At 32.3% G+C, this 20,617-nt stretch overlaps 3 protein-coding genes across 5 annotated transcripts; all 3 read right to left on the bottom strand.

Moving 5' to 3' along the window:
* Positions 1-200: 200 nt before the first annotated feature.
* Positions 201-1,305, bottom strand: LOC133672340 (cyclic phosphodiesterase-like). Its single transcript, XM_062092763.1, has 3 exons — positions 907-1,305; positions 713-767; positions 201-604 (listed from the first exon to the last, which is right to left on the bottom strand). Exons 1-3 carry the CDS (start codon positions 1,216-1,218, stop codon positions 396-398), a joined length of 576 nt encoding a protein of 191 aa, XP_061948747.1. The 5' UTR covers positions 1,219-1,305; the 3' UTR covers positions 201-395.
* Positions 1,306-4,671: 3,366 nt separating this feature from the next.
* On the bottom strand, positions 4,672-5,633 carry LOC133693872 (protein LATE FLOWERING-like). The gene has a single exon (XM_062115230.1). It carries the CDS (start codon positions 5,631-5,633, stop codon positions 5,040-5,042), a length of 594 nt encoding a protein of 197 aa, XP_061971214.1. The 3' UTR covers positions 4,672-5,039.
* Positions 5,634-10,064: 4,431 nt separating this feature from the next.
* On the bottom strand, positions 10,065-16,458 carry LOC133705305 (uncharacterized). Of its 3 annotated transcripts, XR_009844242.1 has the most exons (7): positions 15,994-16,302; positions 13,443-15,159; positions 13,083-13,334; positions 12,521-12,601; positions 11,352-11,957; positions 10,484-10,653; positions 10,065-10,402 (listed from the first exon to the last, which is right to left on the bottom strand). XR_009844242.1 is itself a non-coding variant. In XM_062130451.1 (6 exons), the coding sequence occupies exons 2-6, from the start codon at positions 14,694-14,696 to the stop codon at positions 10,597-10,599; spliced, it is 2,250 nt and encodes a 749-aa protein (XP_061986435.1). In that variant the 5' UTR covers positions 14,697-15,159; positions 16,315-16,458; the 3' UTR covers positions 10,435-10,596. The 3 variants fall into 3 exon arrangements, 2 of the variants coding, with proteins under 2 accessions (XP_061986435.1, XP_061986429.1); XM_062130451.1 differs by lacking the exons at positions 10,065-10,402; positions 15,994-16,302 and adding an exon at positions 16,315-16,458 and having other exon boundaries at positions 10,435-10,653; XM_062130445.1 differs by lacking the exon at positions 10,065-10,402 and having other exon boundaries at positions 10,435-10,653.
* Between the last annotated feature and the right edge of the window lie 4,159 nt (positions 16,459-20,617).

Genomic DNA, 20,617 nt, shown 5'->3' with positions numbered 1-20,617 from the left:
TCAATCCAGATTGTCAAATAAGATCGGGAAATTGCATATTACGCGTGGAGCCTCACGATATGATCCAAACTGTTGCTGCATCCTCCAATTTATATATAAATAATCATAATTCATCATGTTTGGATGCTTTGGCCGAGTGATATTAGTGATGTTAGATTCATTTATTCACACTGATACAACATCGATGATGGATACACTGATTGCTGAATAAATCTATACTGTATTCATTAAAGTCATGATATATAGCATTCTAGTACATAAAAAAGCAAATTTCCTGCCCAGCTAAGTCCACTGGTAATAAATTTGCATACCCAACCAAGTGCTCATACAGCTGAAGAGCACTTGGTGGTATGTCTTATTCTAACTATATGCCTTGAGAAAGAAGAATTGAAGAACTAGTTGGGGCTAAGGCTGCACTCAGCAATCAGCTTCCACGTTTCCAAATTTCCTTTGTCTTCACGGTCTGTTATCCACAAAGCCAGGCGACTTACCTGGAAGTTCATGCCATTGATGCTCTCATCAAGAAGATAAGCTTTTTCTTGAGCCTTCTTCTTCTCTTCTTTTGTTAGAGTCCCGTAAAGAAGGCTAAGACGGGGCATGTACTCTACAAGGATAATCAAATATACGTAGAAAAACATGATCATCTATACAAGCTTTCCTTTTTCTTACGTCATGACTGTAAGTTGTACAATTGAAAGTGAAGAACACTTACGATTAGACCTCTTGTATCCAAAATGCCTACAGCAGTGTGCACTGGCATCCATGACCTGGAAGGGTTAAAGAAATTATGAGCAAACAGGGATGTGAACCTTGATGCATCTAAAACAAGATCAGATCGAGAGAACAGTATCAAGAAAAAGAGCACTAACATTGCCATCAAACTCTAAAGAATGTTTAAAGACCCACCTCAGGCGTTGACTGAAAGAGCAAATAAAGGCACTGAGAAGGAAAAGCCCCGGCAACTACACTATCAGCCTTAGCATGATAAGGCTTGAGCCCTTCACAAGCTGACCTGAACTTCTCCAAAGCTTCCTGCTCCGTTAAGCTCATAGCACCGACAACAGTTATATGTGGCTGGAGTATCTCAGGCCCACCGAACTCTGATCTAAGACCCCCCATCAACTTCTTCAGCCTTTCTCTCACATCTTCAGGTGGAATCGCCCACACTGAATAATCATTCTTTTGGGTCAGAACACCTGCTCCATCGGTCATCTCCATGATGATTTGAGGTGTAGGAGTCCTATCTTACAGCCTTAACAGGGAGATTTACGATACAAGAATGGGACCCTAAATAAATGGATAAAGCTAGCAGGCCCTTCTAGTCTAATTGTGAAGCTTGCAAGTCAAGCCACCTGATTTGATTTTGGCATCAGTCCTCCTTGTGTGGCCACGTGTACGTACGAGGATTAAGCAAAACCTTGAGTGATCCCCTTTTCCTTTCACGTAAAGACAATAAGATAAAGAAACAGATTTCATTTCTCACACGCTGTATTGTTTCTTTGATTATTCCGTGACCATGATGGCTCTAAGCAGGGGCGGAGCAAGATATAGGAGGGGCGAAATTATAAATTAGTTATCAAGAAAAAATTACAGTTAATTTTATTAAATATTTACAAATATTTACAAGGGAGGGGCACTTTTTTACAGGGGCCCCGTCCCCGGCCGCCCCCCTCCCTCCGCCACCGGCTCTAAGATGCAAAAATTCTTGAGGAGTCTTCAGAATGCTTCCTAGTTCAGAGGCAATGTTTGAAACGTGATTGATGGTATTTTTTAAAATATTTTTTTATATAAAATATATTAAAATAATATTTTTTTTATTTTTTTAAATTTATTTTTGATATTAGAAAATCAAAACAATTCAAAAAATACAAAATAATAATTTGAATCTAAAATATTTTTTAAAATTTTCATTTGATAGATTTTTATAATATGGGTGGATTTTTCTTAAAACACAAACAGAACTTTAATATGGGTGGATTTTTTTGGCTTTGTTTTTATTATAAAGAAAAGGTTCACAGCTTCTTGAAAGAAAAGACATTAATATTAATATTATTTTAGCTAAAATTTATTTGTTTACTGGTACGTACAACTTTTAAGTTGATAATTAAGCTTGTATTTTATTAGAAGCATGGTTGAAAGTGTGTTTTATTATAAATATAATTTTAAGAATATTTTATTAATCAATACACTATAAATTTGCATGGTTTTTAAGGAAAAATTTATATTAAAACTTTGCTCGGGAAAAAAATATAATTTATTATTTTTAAAAAATTTATTTTGAAAACTATAAAAGCAAAAACTATTGTAATATCAAATATATATATATATATATATTCAGTTAATGTCGAAATCAATTGATAATCAGACTTACTTGTACTACTCTAGTATACAAACTCACTAGACTCTCACTCAGCCATAAATTAAATTAATCATGCCCAAATCAAAGTTTATAGATATCTTTATAAGTAGTTAATTTATTATAATTTATGAATTTTAGGGGAAAAGAATTTATACGTTTTTAAAGGTAGTTAAAAAGAAAATGCTTAATTTGTAAAAGTATAGAGGAATATAAATGAACAAATTTCCTTTACAACCAGAACTGCATGAAATGTAAAACTAATTAATGAGCAAAATATTTTTCAAAACTGAATTACTATATGCAAATTTAGAAAATAAGCATATATTTGGGTACTCAAATGTAAACTAAACTAATTAATTTATATGAGGTTCAAATTAATAATTAGATGAATAATTAATTTCCTTTTATTTGGCTAGTTATAAGACCTATATATATTAGAGGTCTAGCTCGAATTGAGATGTTAGTAAAAAAAATATGTTTTTTTTAATTAAAACAAAGTTATTTTGAGTTTTTTTTTATATTTTTATATATAGAAAAACGTTTCATGTTTTATTTTAAAATGGGCATGGGTTGACCGCTCTTACTATGGTTTTTTGATTTTGATTTAATTTGACCAATGACCTATCGTTCTTGGGTACCAACAGTGACTTGCCGTTTGTGTTTCTTGAACAACGAGGGTCAAGCCGTACGACTTGCAGTTAGAATCCCTTTGGTTTTTTTTATTATTATTGGAATGTGTTTTTTCGTAAAAAAATGAGTTTTTTTGTTTTAGATTATTTTTTATTTTTTAAAATTTATTTTGATGTATTGATATAAACAATAAATTTTAAAAATTATTATTTAATATAATTTTAAATAAAATTATTTTGAAAAATAACGAGAATACCATAATACAAAGATATACTTTAAATCAGGGTAGACCGACCTATCGTCTGGGGGATGGATGCCAATGCGCACCAAAAACCCGCACAGCCACCATCTTTTCTTCCTCCGTACGTAATTAATTCTACATGAATTTTTGTTTTTTTAATAAAAACAATCATTCTTTCTTGAATATTGAGCTCTTTCATTCCAACCATATCATTTTTCCCAGACAAACCACAAAAGCCCAAGTAATAACACGCAACCGAATTGCAAAGCTACGAATCCATGTCCACCCACTAATTAAAATGATATTATTTTAATTTAAAAAATAAAAAAAATCAATTTCAAAAATATAAACAAGAAATAATTTTGACGGATTAGTTAAATCATATATATATTAATTTTTTGAATCATTCGAGTTTAACTATGATCACCTCTTTCTGTTCGGGCTAGCTTCCCTCTCTTGAGACAGTGAGCATGCAATTGTGTGTGTGCGTGTGTGCGTGCATGTGTACGTAAAGAGTGCACACGTGTATACATGCAATATTGGAAATCCGCAGCATTTTGTTTTGTACCATTTTCTTTCAGCTTATCTGTGTAGCTGAGATTATACCTTGTGTGTGTGTGTGTGTGTGTGTGTGTGTGTGTGTGTGTGTACACTGCATGCATGCGGAGAACTTATTTTCCAGAGAATAGAAGTGTGGTCCGTGTAGCTATAGGCCTATCACGTAGATGGCTCATAGCTGCTCTCAAATTCACACCAAGAGGTTTGGGACTCTCTTGTACATAGTACCATATATGCCCCCATTATTCTCAAAAGCCGAGTGATCACTTTGGTGTACGTACACACCCAAACCCACCTCAGTAACTATATCATTTCATTTTTTAAAAAAGTAATTTTTATTTAAAAATATATAAAAATAATATTTCTTTTATTTTTTAAAATTTATTTTTGATATTAGAATTTTAAAATGAAACTAATTTTAAATTTAAAAAAAATTATTTCTTTCAAACTCCTATTGGATTCGCACCAAACATCACATTATTTCTACTTCTTTTCAAGTAATTGTTACATGTGATCATAAGGTGCTTGAAAGCTTCTAGGTTTTTTTTTTTTTCAAAAACAGAAAAAAACAAAACAGGATAACTGAAAAAAAAAATTGAAGAGAATATTTAAATTACAGCTGGACCATGGAAAGGAATGATCTGTAAATTAGACATAAACCTTTCTTTGAGAAAACCCAGCTACATCGCCACCGTTAATTAAGGGGAAAAAAAGAAAGATGAAAGATGAAGATGTAAACCAATATTTCTATTAATTAAGTATAGACACTAATTAATTATGATTACTATTGATAAACATAATTAATTGCAAGCTGAGATTAGCATCTATTTGTTCCTCTCTAGACTCAAACCCCACCGGAAAATTCCACTCCGGTCACCAGAAGGGCATTTTCGGGATGGTAAAACACGCTTGAGAAAAAAAAAAAACATATATTGTCTGGGCCCTAATCAGAACATGACAGAGAGAATATCAAGATAAAGAAACATTAACATCATGCATATTAATTATAAGATACCATCTAATAACATCATCAGTACACATAATTACTGATAATCTAAAAGTTAATCCCCATGAAATCCACTGCTAACTAAGTTAAAACTCCAAGAACATGGAATTTAAGATAATCCAAATGATATTTAACCCTAAAAGGAACACCAAACAAGGCATCTCCATTCTCATTGATTACTTTGTAAACCTCGTCGCTTTCAAAGAGCCCATAATCAACCCAAACATCAAGAAACTAATCATAGCTTATAAACGGAGGGTAAGGTCAATATTTGTAGGGTCATTAGGATCATCATTATCAGTACTTGTTGAAAGATCATAACCACTACCAGTACTACCAATATCATGATCAAGAGAAGTAGCAGCTGCAGAGACACCATAAAGCCCACCATAATGAGGAACCGAAACATAGACACCATTTGTACTGGGTGGTGCTGGAAACTGGTAGTTGGTAATCATCATGGGGTGGTCTAGTGCCTGCTGATGATATCGGTGGTATTGGTTAAAAAAGGGCACTGCAGGAGTACTTGCTGGCGGTGGGAGGTTATGGTTAAGAAATGATGAAGGTATAATCAAAGAAGGGTCTGATGAGATGCTAGTGTTGAGGGTGGTGTTGTTTCTTCGTAGAGCAGCTCTTTCACGTTTGTGGGCATTTTGATGGCCACCAAGAGCTTGAGAGGTGTAGAACCTGCGAGGACAGTACAGACATGGAAAGTGACGAGAAGAGGAGGGTTGGGGTAGGTTTGTTGAGCTTTTCTTTGTGGGTTTTGAAGAAGAAGAAGAAGAAGGGTACTGTTGGTGTTGATGGTTGAGGAAGTTGAAGATTGATGGGTCTGCCATTGTTTAATTTTTCAGAGAAAAGGGGATGAGAGTGTGAGGGTCAGTGAGGGAGTGAGATTTTTATGGGGTTTAAGGTTTTTTGTTTGTATGTGTAGAGAGAGAATAGAGGGATATGATTGGTTGTGAGCAAGTGGACGGAAATGCCCCTCTATGTCTTCACATATATCATATATGGGTAGTTTTGAACCTTTACTGGGTTTAAGATGATGAATTAATTGGTGTTGTTCATAACTGATTTCTAATTAAGATTATGATTTTAACCAGAAAAAAAACCATGGATATTAAAGAAAGAAGAAAATAAGGTTAGATAAAAATAATGGGCATTAAGTTATTGATTTATTGAGAAGATATGTATAAATCTTAACTTAATAGTTAAATTTGTTGATCCGATAAATCAATCTAAATTATAATTTTTTCTTTAAAAAAATTTAAAATAATATTATCTTGATAAAATAAAAAATTGCTTCAAAGTAAACTCTACTCTGAGCTTTTGTTTTTGCGTTTCAAAAGCGTTTTTGAAAAAATTTGAAAATTTTTTGTTTTTTTTCTTTGTTTTAAATTAATATTTTTTATTATTTTTAGATCATTTTGATGCGCTGATATTAAAAATAATTTTTAAAAATAAAAAATATATTATTTTAATACTTTTATGAGTAAAAAACATTTTGAAAAACAACCGCAACCACACTTAAATATGCTTTAATAAGCTTTGAATCCACGAGTTGCACCACATTTTATAATTATAGTTGATTGATAATTATTTAGTCATGTTTTTGTTTTTATAAACTTTATCAATTTTCAATAAATCTTGACATTAAAGTTAAAATTTGGTGATGATTGGTAATCACAGCACTAAAGCTTGTTATTAATTTATTGCATGCTATTAAATTTTGACATGCATGAATATCGAGAGTGGGTGAGAAAGATTCCAAAATTCGTTTAATTTTATTCGGGTTCCATGTCTAGCTAGCTAACATGAACATTTCCCCGTAATCAAGCAAAACAAAAATCATGACTACTCATTAATCCAACTATTTATATAGTGCCTAATATGTTTTTCTTTTGATAATAGCTTTTTTTTAAAAAAAAAACAAGAAGTTTAGATTACGTTGAACATAGCTATTTGCCTTATTGATTGAAGTTTGATGTATTGAATCTTTAAATATATTTGGTGTTATAATTGAACAGTCATTTCATTATTTTTTGAATTTTTTTTATGTTTTTAATTTTTTTTAATATGTTAATATTAAAAAATAAAAAAATACATAATTATAATATATTTATATAAAAAATATTTTGAAACTCAGACTCGTATACAAATTAAGGCGTAAAAAAATAAATTAGTAATTACCTGAACATGACCTATGATGATTTGACGCGTGTATGGGCTTTGATTTTTTGATTCATGCAGAAAATGTCTCTTTGTCCCATCAACAACTACTGAAGAGAGAATTGTGGCGAAGTTATGATTCTTGATTTCATCCTCCTGTGTACTCTTGCAGTGCTAGCCAGTAGTTCCCACTTACTACACCCTAAAAAAACAAAAAAAAACTATAGTATCAAGTACCACCATTCTAGCTATCTTCTCAACTGCTTTAAAAAAAAATGAAAAATAAAAGTTGAACGAGTTAGCTACTAAGTTTGTGTTAGGGCTTCAAGAAGTGTTGCAGAGTGTTGTAGTTGTTGTTTTTTAATGTGTTTTTTATTTAAAAATACATCATCAAAATGATATGAAAACATAAAAAAAATTAATTTTTTTTTAAAATATTTTTGAAACGCAAAATCAAACATAATAATACTATGATCGGACACAAAAACAATATCCTTCATGCTTTGTATGTGGCCAGCTTGCGTCTATTTGGATGTGTGGTTGCGGTTGCTTTTCAAAATACTTTTTATTTAGAAATATATCAAAATAATATTTTTTTATTTTTTAAAAATTATTTTTAAAATCAATGCATTAAAATAATTTAAAATAACAAAAAAATATATTAATTTCAGAAAATATGTACCAACAGAGGTAACACCATATGCATACAGCTACATCTTAAAGTTTTGGAAGATTTTCCTAGGTTAGCTAGCAGGAAAGAGAAGGGCAGAATGGGAACACTATTTTGGAAGATAAAAATTATGGGATCAAAAGGAAAGGATTGATATCTATGTACTTATTACTCCCTTCTTGAGTGCATTGAGTGTTTAGTGTCAGTCTTGAGCAGTGCTGCAGCCCTAAATCACCAAAATTTCTACCCAATATATCTATATATATATATATATATATATATATATATATATAATGGGTTGTTTTTCAAAAATATATTTTATTTTGAAATATATTAAATTTATTTATTTATTTTAAGGATTTATTTTCATAAGAGCACATAAAAAATAACAAGTTTTTTAAGAGACATGACAGCAGGCACTGCTTCTGAGCCAAAATGCTAGCTAGCAGACTCACACACACGGATACATGAAATTGGTGGAAACTGAAGAGGCCAAACACCGAAGGAGTTGCTAAACAGTTTTGTCTGTGTGAGAGAGAGGAATGACTGCGACCATGGCCCCGAATCAACACGGGCAAAATGGGTTTCAGAGTTTATTTGAAAGTTTGTTATTGGTTGTTTTTTTAAAAAATAAAAAATATTATTTTAAATAACAAAATTATTTTTTAAAAATACTATCAAACACATTCTCTCTTAAACTTTTTTATATATTTTCTCTATGTGTAAATAAATCCACCCTACTTATATCTTTTTATTTATTTTGATTTTGAACGTACCAATTATTGAATTTAATTATGTATTCACCCGAATGTTTATATATATAACTTTTAAAATTAAAATCTTATATAATATATATTTCATAGTTATTCAGGGTTAACTTAATGTATAGCTCGAGTTATGAGTTAGATGAGTTAGTCTAAATTAATATTTTTTTAAAATAATTAAAATAATATTATTATTTTTAAAAAATTAATTAAGTTTTAACCGAATTGTAAGTGGACTAACTGGATTCACCCGAATAAAACATGTCAACTTTAGACTTAATTCTTTGATACCGATCCAAGCTGGAGGGTGAGCGTTTCGGGTCGCCTCACAGAGCTGACATATCCATGATATTAATACTACCATATTTGATATTTATACCCCACACACACACACACACACACACACGTGGCCATGCATATTTAGTAAAGCTATAGTATTTATCTATTAATATAATTTATCACATTTCAAACTTGCAAGAAGAATGATATTATTCCCTTCTCAACAATGAAGGGCCACGTCAGCTAAACCACACTGAGGTCTGAGAGACTGAGTGCTGGATGTGTGGTGTGATTATTATGGACTGAAATATTGCAGTTGCAGTACTGTGACTCCATAGGTTAGTGACTAGTGAGGTGTGACTAGCTCAGCCCCCGAGAACAAACCCCGCCACCCCCCCCCCCCCCCCAAAAAAAAAAAAAAAAAAAAAAAGTAGGGTTCTTAAGGTTGATGGCTGATCGTGTGACAGGGAATTATTGGGTTTCCTGTAATGGGTTGTTTTAGGTTGGCTTGTCATAACATAAAAAAAAATAAAAAATTAATTAATTCAAAGCAGAAAAAAATTCAAAAATTAGCAAAACTACTGTTCAACGCAACGCCAAACACCATGCACTCCTTTTTAATACTGCTTTTTCCTTCTTTTTTTCCCCTCAAAGTTAAATCTAATTAGATTATATGAAATTGAACATATAAGAATGCAACCAGAAAAAAGAAAAAAAAAGAAAAAACAATATTATTACACTAATTTACCTAGTCTTTTTTTAATATAACTTATAATTATAACGGGACAATTTGATAGAGTACGTTGAGAAGTTAATTGAAGTTTAATACAATTTTTAACTAGTTCCATGTAAGTTGTATATAATATCTATTAAATATAGTTGGTTTGCGGGCTAACTCGGAACTCGGCCGATTAGATTAACAATCCCCCAGGCTAAAATACAATGTTATTTTATTTTTGTTTTTTTAAATAAAATTATTTTATATTTGTTTTTAACTTGTGCCGTGACAGGTTTAATTATCGTGCTGCAAGCTTAATTAGGATTATATATATATATATATACACACACACTAAAAATTTATATAACTAGGAATAATAATTTATAAGCAATGGAATGCAATCGTATATATAAAGTTGTAAACGAAGACGATAAACATCATGTTATTTGTATTGGCTTACTGATTAAATAAATTTGTACCTCTAGAACTCAAATTATCTTGATGACTATTATAATGGTCGAACGAGGATTGATTATAATTTCTTTTTTTTTTCTTTTGTAACGTAATTATTATTATAATTTTTTACTTTAAATTATTTTATTATGATTTTGAATTGTTTTAATATATTTATATAAAAAATAAAAAATTTATTTTAATATATTTCCAAATAAATTTTTTTTAAAAAATAACTGCTATTAAAATCAATTCTTTAAATATATATCCATATATATGAAGATGCTACCAAACTCTGACCTCTGACCTCTAATATCAAATGGGAATTGCTTATTTGGGCATCTGGGGCCATGAGAAGCGCTAGGCTTAGGCAGGCCCAATGGATCATTCCTTGCAACAAAAGTCCAAATTTCATTTTTAAACAAAAGGACCCACCACTACCCGCCAAAATTACGTGGTCCAACATGCAGCACCATGAGACGATCACCAGGATTGCCAAGCATCGCGTCTGCACTTTCATGTTTGGTAGGACTTCATCAAGCATATTCAATACCTCTAAGAGCAAAAATGGGAATCATCTCGAGAGCTTAAGAATGTAAAACTTTAACCCACTAATTATTGAATTGAGGTATTTACAGCTTGTATGGGGCTAGTCGTCAGCCAGCCAGTCATTTCGAGATGAGATGACTAAAACGAAACATGTACAGTGTCAGCAAAGAATCCAGCTCCATTGAGATGAATTAGATGTTTCAGTTGCTGATGTCAAAGTATCTTGGATCTTCCGGGAAATGGTAATCTACATTTAACTGCCAAAGAAAGCAAAACAAATTCTAGTAAGACACCAGAAAGAAAATAGTAACATTTTTTTATTGTCCATATCAGCACTCTCCCACATTCAGAATGAAGACAACTTGCTCTCAAGCATTTTAGCTTCTTGGTGTGTCTCACTCCCACTCACAAGGAAAACTTGCTGGGGTTCTCCCACTTCTGTTGCACTATGTGGCCAAGTTTTTACTTCCCCTTTTACGCACTGCCCATGTTTCTTGTTAGTTTTAAACTTTTTCCCCATTGAAACTCGACAAGGACACCTTCACTTGGAAGTCATGGAAGAAAGTCTTGAAAGAATTCTTCACAAGTGGTTATCTATTCAGAATTACTAAACTAGGATATAATAAAATCACGCATGTGCAATTTACCAAATGTCTAGAACTCTAAAACAATGCTACTTGGAGAAGAAAAAAAAATAAAGAAATTTAAGCAGTCTTAATGATGCCAATAATATTTGCTGCAGATGCCCAGCAACCAATTATGATTCCTAGGAACTGGAATTTAATCAGCAGCTTCAACATCCCTATCAACATTTACCAGAAATGAGCATCAAACCTATATATGTACCATTTCAACTTTCAACACATCGGGGCAATTCATTCACTATTTGTGCACACAGCTAAGTGGAGTGATGACACTAGGAAGCCACATATTGCATGAATTTAAAATCACATACCTTGCCCTCATCAGCATCTGAATGGCGTTGAGGGAACACAACTCTCAAGTCATTGTACAAGTAGAACCTACGCTCCCCTTCCACACCTAAGCTCATCTTTTGTGGTATAGCTATAGGATCAGATACGCATTTCTGAACTGATTTAGAAGACTTCTTCGGTGAAGGGCATAGAAAACGGAGATGAAGTGCATAACGAAGAGCACCACCACCGGGAGTATTTTCATTTATCTTTGAACAACAATGAGTTGGTTTTCTGTCAGTTTTATTGCATGTTTCCACCCCAGTGGACTCCTTCCCTGCAGTCCTCTGGCATTTAGGAGTACTGCAGTTGGCCTCGAGCATCAAAGAGTCCACAGTCACCTTTTCTACATTTCGAGATTGCTTGGGGAAACTCCTGGCATCAACCACATCCACTATATCACAGGATTCACTTCCTTTAATTTTACTCTTCTGGCCATCAGAAGCTGCAGGGTATACAGGATGGCTTTTCTGTGATACTGGTGACACCTTGTCTTTCACTTTTGTGTCCAAACCCATCTGTCCTTGTTTCAGTTCTGTTGAAGTTGGTCCAGAAGAAGCCAAAGAGACCTTCTGGCGCAGGAACGTCTGCGTTGATATTAACAACAAGAAAGAGGTAGAATAAGTTAAAAATTTAGGTCAAACTATAAACCTTTAGGTTTGTATGAATGTGGCAATGCAAGAACCCAAACAAAAAAAAAAAAAACAGGTGCTGGTAGCCTGTTTCATGATTTTGGTTACATCAGAACAAAAACCCTATATTCAATTGAACAATGAGGAGCTTGGTAAAAAAAAAAAAATTAGGCTCAACCTTCTGATTCTGGTTTCTGAAAAAACTCCATCAAATTGTCTAGCTCATTTTCAAAAGTATAGGTAGCAATCAATTAACAGAATTGTTTAAAAAGCTTTTGATTGGGAAAAGAACTCATTTTAACTCATTCTAGTCGCTCACAAATATCATTATCTAGGAAGGTGATAGCAATCAGGAAACCTCAAGAAGCTGAATGCCAACAAATAACCAATTGCTCATGGTGCATCAATTCTCATACTAGATACAAGAATATATGTATTTATATAAAGTTCAACAGCAAATCATACTTATTAAGCCTGAATGTACTAGAGACAATGATCCAAGTGCTACTACATCTTACTTTGGTGCCAGCAGGCATGTCACTCAGATCATAGTTGCAAAAGAATGTGTGAAGAGGAGTTTTCTCCGGATTGCTGATAACCTGAAGAAAGCAAGCCAGTTTGATAGTAAATAACAGACATTTCTTACATCAACAACCCACCTATTAACTACAAAAATCTGCAGCTGCATAAAGTTTGAATGAAACAGAACAAAGATGTCTAATATTGTGATTTACCAGCACACCCAAATGCCAATAAAATGTAAAACAAATTAAAGATAAATACCACTCTTCTCAATGCTAAAGACAAAATATAAGCAATAGACCCCTAGAACAGAAAACTCCTAAAGGATGTGATGAAAGAAAGACATTCTCATCAAATTGGTTCATCACGGTCCCTTCCATTAAATGTGACTAAGGTGGAAAAAGGTTCCACCACAAATCAAGAGCATAAACATAAAGAAGACTGCCAAAACATGTAAAACCACATTAAAGGTGGAAGAAACAATTTGAAATTAAGAAATCATCGTTTATCTAAGGAACTCAGGACCACCAAAAAGGTTTGCAGAGAGATAAAAAGTACCAGTTGTATTCGACCTTTCATGGGTATATGCAAGCGACTCCTGACAATTTGAGAATCATCATTGCTTAGGCATCTTTTAAATTTTTGTCCCCTACACTTGTTTGATGATGAATTTCTACTAAGATCTATGGATGCATAATACAGTAGATAGCAATCTCCATCTACACTGGTCACTGAAAATGGAAGCTTCTGTGATTGCGGTGAAAAGTTCCCTCCAGTAATGCTTAACACAGCTAGGAAGCCATCAATTCTCTGAAGGTAGAACATGCCATCCAAAAGAATAAAATATCAGATGTTTTCCAAGAAATGAAACAAAAACCAAACACCAAAATACACATATAGCATCACATTGCTACTTACCTGAGTGAATTTTCCACAAAAGAACCGTCCAGACAGTAGTGACTCCTCAAATGAACCAACCAAGGACCTCCTAACAGAAAGACCACCCAAACTTCTCAGGTGCCTTATGCATTGGGCTGGAGCAGATTCTCGACAGAAAGGTGACCAACCTGAGTCAGTAGTGCCTTCCAAGGAAGATGGACAAAACTCTTTGCAGAAGCCAATATCTTCAAATGATCTGCTTGAGATCCTGAACTCTGCTTCTTCAGAAGCAAAGTTAATGCCTGAGTCATTTCTGTCAAATGAATGCCCTATTTTTTCTAAATTCAAATAACAATCCTCAAATTGGCTCTTGACCTCTCTGCATCCTCCCACAGGTTTCATACTTACACAAGACTTTGGACCTAGAGGAGACAGAGAGAGTGGAGATGAAAATCCCTTTTGGGAGGATACCTTAGACTCTAGGTAATGATTGTGTCCAGGAGAGTAAAAACAATTAAAGCAAGAGAGTGCATCATTTTTTTCCAATAATGGACCATCAGTCAAACAAACAGACCTTCTAGCACTATCATCACATGGCACATTCTTTTGTTCCCAGCAGCCAGATAAGGATCGAGATGGCACACTGATATGAATTTTTCTGCCAACATTTGGTTTCTTGTAGTCATGTGATGCAGAACCTTTGAAATGATCAGCATGAGTAGGGCAACTCATTCGAGAAGTATTGCAGCTGATATCCAAAGACTCACCATTAAATTGTTTTGCAGAAAGCATATCATTTAAAGGTGATGACAGTAACCGCTTCCTGACAAGTGATCCACTTGACTCAGCCTCATTAATCGTGACACCATCAACAGCAGAAGAACACAGATGATCAGCAGAAAGAATCTCAAATCCATTATTTAAAAAACTCATTCCATGTGATTCAAAACCCACAATCCTAGAAGCAGGGATTGGAATATTCCTCCCACTTTTAGGAGTACAACGACCAACTTCATCCACAGAACCAGTTTTCAACCCATGAAAATTGGAAACAACATCCACTGCCCTTCCAAATTCAAATGAATTCTCCGAATATTTTGAAAGATCCAAGGAGGGTTTCCCCTGGAAATCTCCTAATGAGGAAGTCCTAGTATGCCCAACTGTTCTGCCAATATTTCCTCCATCCAATCCACTTATGCCAGCATATCGTGGCGGGCTTTGCAAAAAAGTGCCCAACGATGCTGCTGGAACTTCATTAGCACTATCAGTAGAGGAAACTTGTGGCAAACCCATAACTAAAATTTAGAGAAACTAATATCTACTTATCCAGCACAGCTGAATAAATTATCACTCCCTTCTCTCTGTTTTACAAGAGCAGCATTTTAATTTCACAACAGAAATTGCCACCGGCTCAACTTTGCTAGCAGATTAGAAACTGCTCCTCTATACTAACTACTGAAAACAGATTCCAGACTCCTAATCCTATCAATGTAGTTGAACGAAAGCAGAAAGAGCATGACAATCAAATGTAAATGAATCCCACCAAACTTTTTCCTTACTATAAAGGAGAAAGTACTACGCATCCACCAAAGGCATCCACCACATTTCACGTACAACTCCTTTATGGGACTGAGCAGCGAAAGCCAAACTCGCCATCACTATCCAACCATAACGGGTAGCCCAGATTTTTTTACCTCCCAACCAGCAAGCAATGAAGCAACTAGAATTCATAGTCCAACAGAGTGATAGCCTCTGCCTGATAAAAAAAAAAAGAAGAAGAAAAAGAGAGAGTTAGTTGTCTATCTTGAACAATATGATTTAAACCAGAATTTTCAATGAACTAAATAAATTTCCAATATTTCTCAAGCACGACCACAAAATGAATCCTTAATTGATCAAACACGGATCACCATAACCTACTAATGATCTAATCCAAATTGCAAATATAGTAAACTCCAGTATAAGAGAAGAAAGAACCCAAAAGGACAAAACTACCATCGAGTACACCAAAACTACTAAGACATACAACAAATGTAATCCATTAGTAGTCTAAAGCAGCATAACCATAACCAAAAACAACAAAGCAAAAGTATCCCAGAATCAAAGCAAAGTCTCATCAACTATCTAGTTAAGCCAAAAGATCAAACAACAAGAAATGATTTGAGTTGCAAAACGAACAAAGCAAAGAGAATATATTTAAAGCACATAAACTGATTCCTTGACATGATCAACAAACAAAAACCTCAAAAGGGTTGCTTATAAGGCACACATTCACTTCAACCCCAAGCTGAAACCATCCATCACAAGCAACATTTATTATTTTAAATTAAAGCAGCATATTTTATCATCAAAACCCATAAAAAGATAACCAAACCCGGAACACAATTTAAGCTTAATCATCAAATAAGCAAAAAATAAAAATAAAATAAAAATTGATGATTGTTTCAAGTTAAAGCAGCGTATTATTAAAAAAATTAAGAAAAACCCAGAGGCCAATCAGAGTTTAATCATCAAAATTATCAAAAACATAATTATGTAAATTTTAATCACATGAATGTGAAAGCCACAGCAATCTGATTAACAGACCCACCAAAAGAAAAGGTGAGCAAGGATTCTGATAGATAAGTAATTTCAAAGATGATCTTCCATATAATTCAATCAAATCAAAATCTCCGTCCAGATCATATCAGAAATATATAAGCTATAAGCAACTGAATTTCCAGATAAATAAAAATTAAAACAGGAGAAGTGTATATTTATTGGTGACTTTTTTTTCCCTTTTCTGTATTGGGTTTTTGATAGAGAGAAAGTGGGCGTGAGGAAGTTGTAGAAGAAGAAGAAAGGGAAAGAAGAACCATGCCTAGGGGCATGTTTATAATCCCAAGAAAGAGAGAGACAGAAGAGTCATTACATTAACATAATCCACCTTCCGTTTTGTTACTTTTCAATTCATTTCAATTTCATGGCTGTAATTTCAAAATTAAGCTCTCTTTGCGCCACCCCTTCTTCACTCCCACTTCTTTCCTAAGCCATAAAATTTGCAAGAAACTTACTTTAGATTCTTTTTTTTTCTTAACCTATGCTACTTTACATTACTTATTCAAAACTTAAACACTATTAACTTAATATATGATTGTTCTGTGGTGGTCGAATTATTTTTTTAATATAAAAAAATATATTGGAGTTATTAATCATTTTCTAATAGAAAAAAATTGTGTGGGAATTAATTCGATGCGATTCAGTCATCTTGATAAGTCCAAAAACAACTTGAATGACCGGTAAAAATATATTTTAACTCAAAATAAATATTTAAAATAAGATTTTTTTTAATAAACATTGAGACGATAATATATTTGATCTATTCAAGTTTACCCAGGTTGACTTGTTAATTTGCATACCAAGTCATGATATTATAATAACCATATAAAAAGCAAATCAAAATAAATTACAAAACTAATTTCTAATAAACTCAATATTGAATGATGAAATAGGAAAAAAATAAATTAAAAAGATAAAAAAATTATCTGAGTCAACTTAGGTTAATTTGTCAAACTCTTGATCAGGGTCATGAGACCGAGATAATCCAATAGAAAAAAAAATTGAAACAAATTATGAAGTCTAATTCTTAATCAGTTTAGTGTTGAAATATAAAATTGAAAAAAAAAACGATTAAAAAGGGGAATAAAAACAACTATGATTAATTAGGGTTAACCCGTGAAACTTATAATCTGGGTTATAAAATAGGGGTAACCTCATGGAAAGTAAATCAAAATAAATTATAAAGTCTAATTCGTTATTAGCTCAATGTTGAATGATAAAATCGATAGCAAAAAAAAAGTCAATTAGAAAACAAAACACTAGAGTTAACCTATCAAACTCGTTATTCAGGTCATAAGTCTGTGATAACCTAATGAAAAATAAATTAAAAAAAATATTATGTAGCTCAATCCCCAATAAACATAATGTTAAAGGATGTAATTGAAATTAATATATATATATATATATATATATATATATATATATATATATTAGAAAAAATTCATTACCAATCAAAATTTTAATTCAAAATTTCATTTTTATCCTCCTACTTTCTCTTTTCAACCGTTACAATCCCTATAATTACCAAAAATTAAACTTTAATCCAAAAGTTTATTTTCATTTTTTCTCGGTTGTTATGTTTAAGATAGAAGAGAAAAATTCATTGGATTCCGGCAAGAAGAGAAAAAGTCATCGGTTGACATCGTTTATAAACACTAAAAAGATCAATTTTGATGTCAACAAGTTTGATTCGATAAGAGAAGTTCAATTTTACTCCTCTATTTTGTGTTATTATTTTTAAGCTATAAAAATCGGATCAATCCAATATGTTGTTGTCTTTTTTCATTTAATTCTTTTCTTTTAATTTTATCTTTTATTTTTTAAAAAAAAATCTCTGTTTTTGTTATTATATATTTAGATAAAAAATAAATTTTTAAAAAACAAGATTATTTAACCTAATAGAGTTCATGGCCTAAGTAGCGTGTTTGGCAGGTTAAGCCGTGAAATGAATATCGATCCAATATATTTTCATCTTAATATTTTTAAAAAATATTTTGAATTAGTCTTTGATATATGTTTTGTTTTCGTTTCTGTAATGATTAATTGGTTCCAATTTACTTTTTAAATGGTTATCACAGTCTCAAAACTCAAGTCGTATATTTGATATGTTAATTATGATTGATCCGGCATGTCAAAAAAAATTAAATTCATATATTTAGATTCTTTTGATCATTTAGTTTTTTTTTGATAAAAGTATTTAGTCCGAGCCATGAGATATATGAAACAATAACCTAGTATATTTATGTTTATGACACCATAATAAATAAATAAAGTTCTCCAATATCTTGGTCGTTCAAGATTCAATAACACCGAAAGGGGAGACCCTTGGAAACAAAAACCCACCAAACAAGTTGGTGGAAGTCACCCCTTACCCCATGCCTGCCATCAATATCTGGATCGAGTGGATTTTGACCCCTCCAAATGTTCAATCACACCAAACCTACTATGATTAGATCTTTCTTTTTTCTTTTTATTTATTCTTTATTATCCTTTAAGATATGAGGCAGTCTCGTCTTGCAGAATACAAGAATGGTGTTGAATCAAAAACAAAATACATGGATTATATTATCAGCGGTGGGAGGCTAAAACTGTGGTCGTTTTCATAGTGCATTACTTGAAATTGTCGTGCTCCTTTTTCATCAACATCAAGAGAGATGAGAAGCTACCACGTTGCATTGATCTGTTTATTTTAGCAAGTACGTGGCAGCTAATGATGGTCACATAAACCCCCCCTGGTTTCGCACCTTTTTTTTTAAAGTGAATATTAGTGCTTTATTTTAGAATATATTAAAATAATATTTTGCTCAAATTCAAGACTTATTTTGTTGAGATAGTGAATAATAATAGCAATTGAATTACATTTTATTTGCAGCGATGGACTCCTTCATCCTTTTATGCTGCCCACTTACATAAAATATTTGTTTGATATTATGGTAATTTTTATAATTGTAATTTTAAAAAAATATTTTTAGTTGTTACATGTAGGTACGTAATGTCAGGGGTCAGGGAGTTGCCATCAAGTTATTTAGTTCAAGGTCGATAAGAGAGCTGAGCGTACAAGTTTTTATCAGAAATTTCAAGAGCAAGAGACTAGTTGTGGCTAGAGAAGATATTAATACTATCAGCGCACCTTACCTGGGATAGACTGCATTGTGTGGTCTAGATATGGTTTAAAGGTTTTGATGGGTTTCTAATCGGTGGTTTGTTTATGGCTAAGGAAAAACAAATTACTCTTATGAATAAATCTGATATTTTAAATTTATCATGGGCTTGTAAGCCCAAATAAATTCTTATGGAAAATGATTCATGTAGGTACCTTAACAGGATTCATCTATTCTAGAAGGCGAAAGAGTTTTCTACAACTTATATACTGTGGGGAAAAAATACCTCCAATTAAAATTGATGAATATTTAGAATAATTCTGAGAATTTTTTAGTCAATTCCTAATATTTAAATACTAGCTTACTTATAGGTCCAAAATTTATACTAGAATATTGACTATTAATTCTCATTATTTAAAAATTTTAGGGGTTATTGAAATATTAGTCAAATCTTTAAGGAGTTTTACAAATTTGTTGTAACTTAAAAAAAAAGCAAAATAAAAAAATATAGGTAATTTTTTTCCTTCTAAAAAAAATACATTTTTTATAAGAATATGTCGTATGCAACAAACAAAAATTATTTTTTTATATTGCTATTTTTGTTATTTTATTTTATATTTTTGTAAGGCCATGTTTGGTAAGACCCATTTTTTTCTTAGAAAAACTACCAAAAACAGATTTAAGGGTGTGTTTGTCAAACATCTTCTTAGGCCAAAAATCCTTTTATAAAAAAAAATTGCAAACCACACAATATCTTAAATATTTGACCCGATTTTAACCCGACTAGATTGACCTGAAAACAAACCAAAAACAATGACTTAAAGTTAAAACATATTAAACATAAGAAAAACGTAAAAATTGAAAATTTATTGGATATGACGGATCAAACACAAAATAAATGAAGAACACGAAGAACATTCAGGCTTAAATCCAGCAACGTGAAACCTAAACCAAACCAGATTTAAAGGGGGGGAAAGGCATGGTTTCATTCACAAGCATGCATAGATCAAGAATCAAGCATAGAAAACCATCAATTATCACTCAGAAGCCATAATTTGATCAAAATATATTTTAGACAGTCAAAAGAAACCTAGAATCTTAATAAATGAATATGTGGTCTTGATGCATTTTAAATCTAGATTATTTTCTAATTAAGTTGTTTGAAGGTTTCAGTGCAAATAAACAGTCCAAATCATAGAGTTAAGGTAATGTTCTTTCAAAAAACACGAAGAACGTTGCCTTAGGAACCCAGAACTTGCCTAGAAAAAAGCTAGCCACTATCAAGCCCAAAGTGATCATTTTAAGCCTCTAAAACATGCTTTCTTAATTCCAACAACTACATTATCAATACTAAGCATAGTTGAAATAAAAAAACAAAAAAAAAACAAATCATCATAAATACACATTAAGTTCCATTTTTCAAAATTGCCAGATCAAAACAGCAAGCATGCTTAACCAATTTGGGATTCAAAATTGACATTTTGACATTCCATAGGACTAAACCAAAACTTGAGA

This window comes from Populus nigra, chromosome 1 (assembly GCF_951802175.1).
Source record: "Populus nigra chromosome 1, ddPopNigr1.1, whole genome shotgun sequence".
NCBI lineage: Eukaryota > Viridiplantae > Streptophyta > Magnoliopsida > Malpighiales > Salicaceae > Populus > Populus nigra.
The sequence above is the reverse complement of the archived record's forward strand: the minus strand, read 5'-3'. Positions and strand labels throughout refer to the sequence as shown.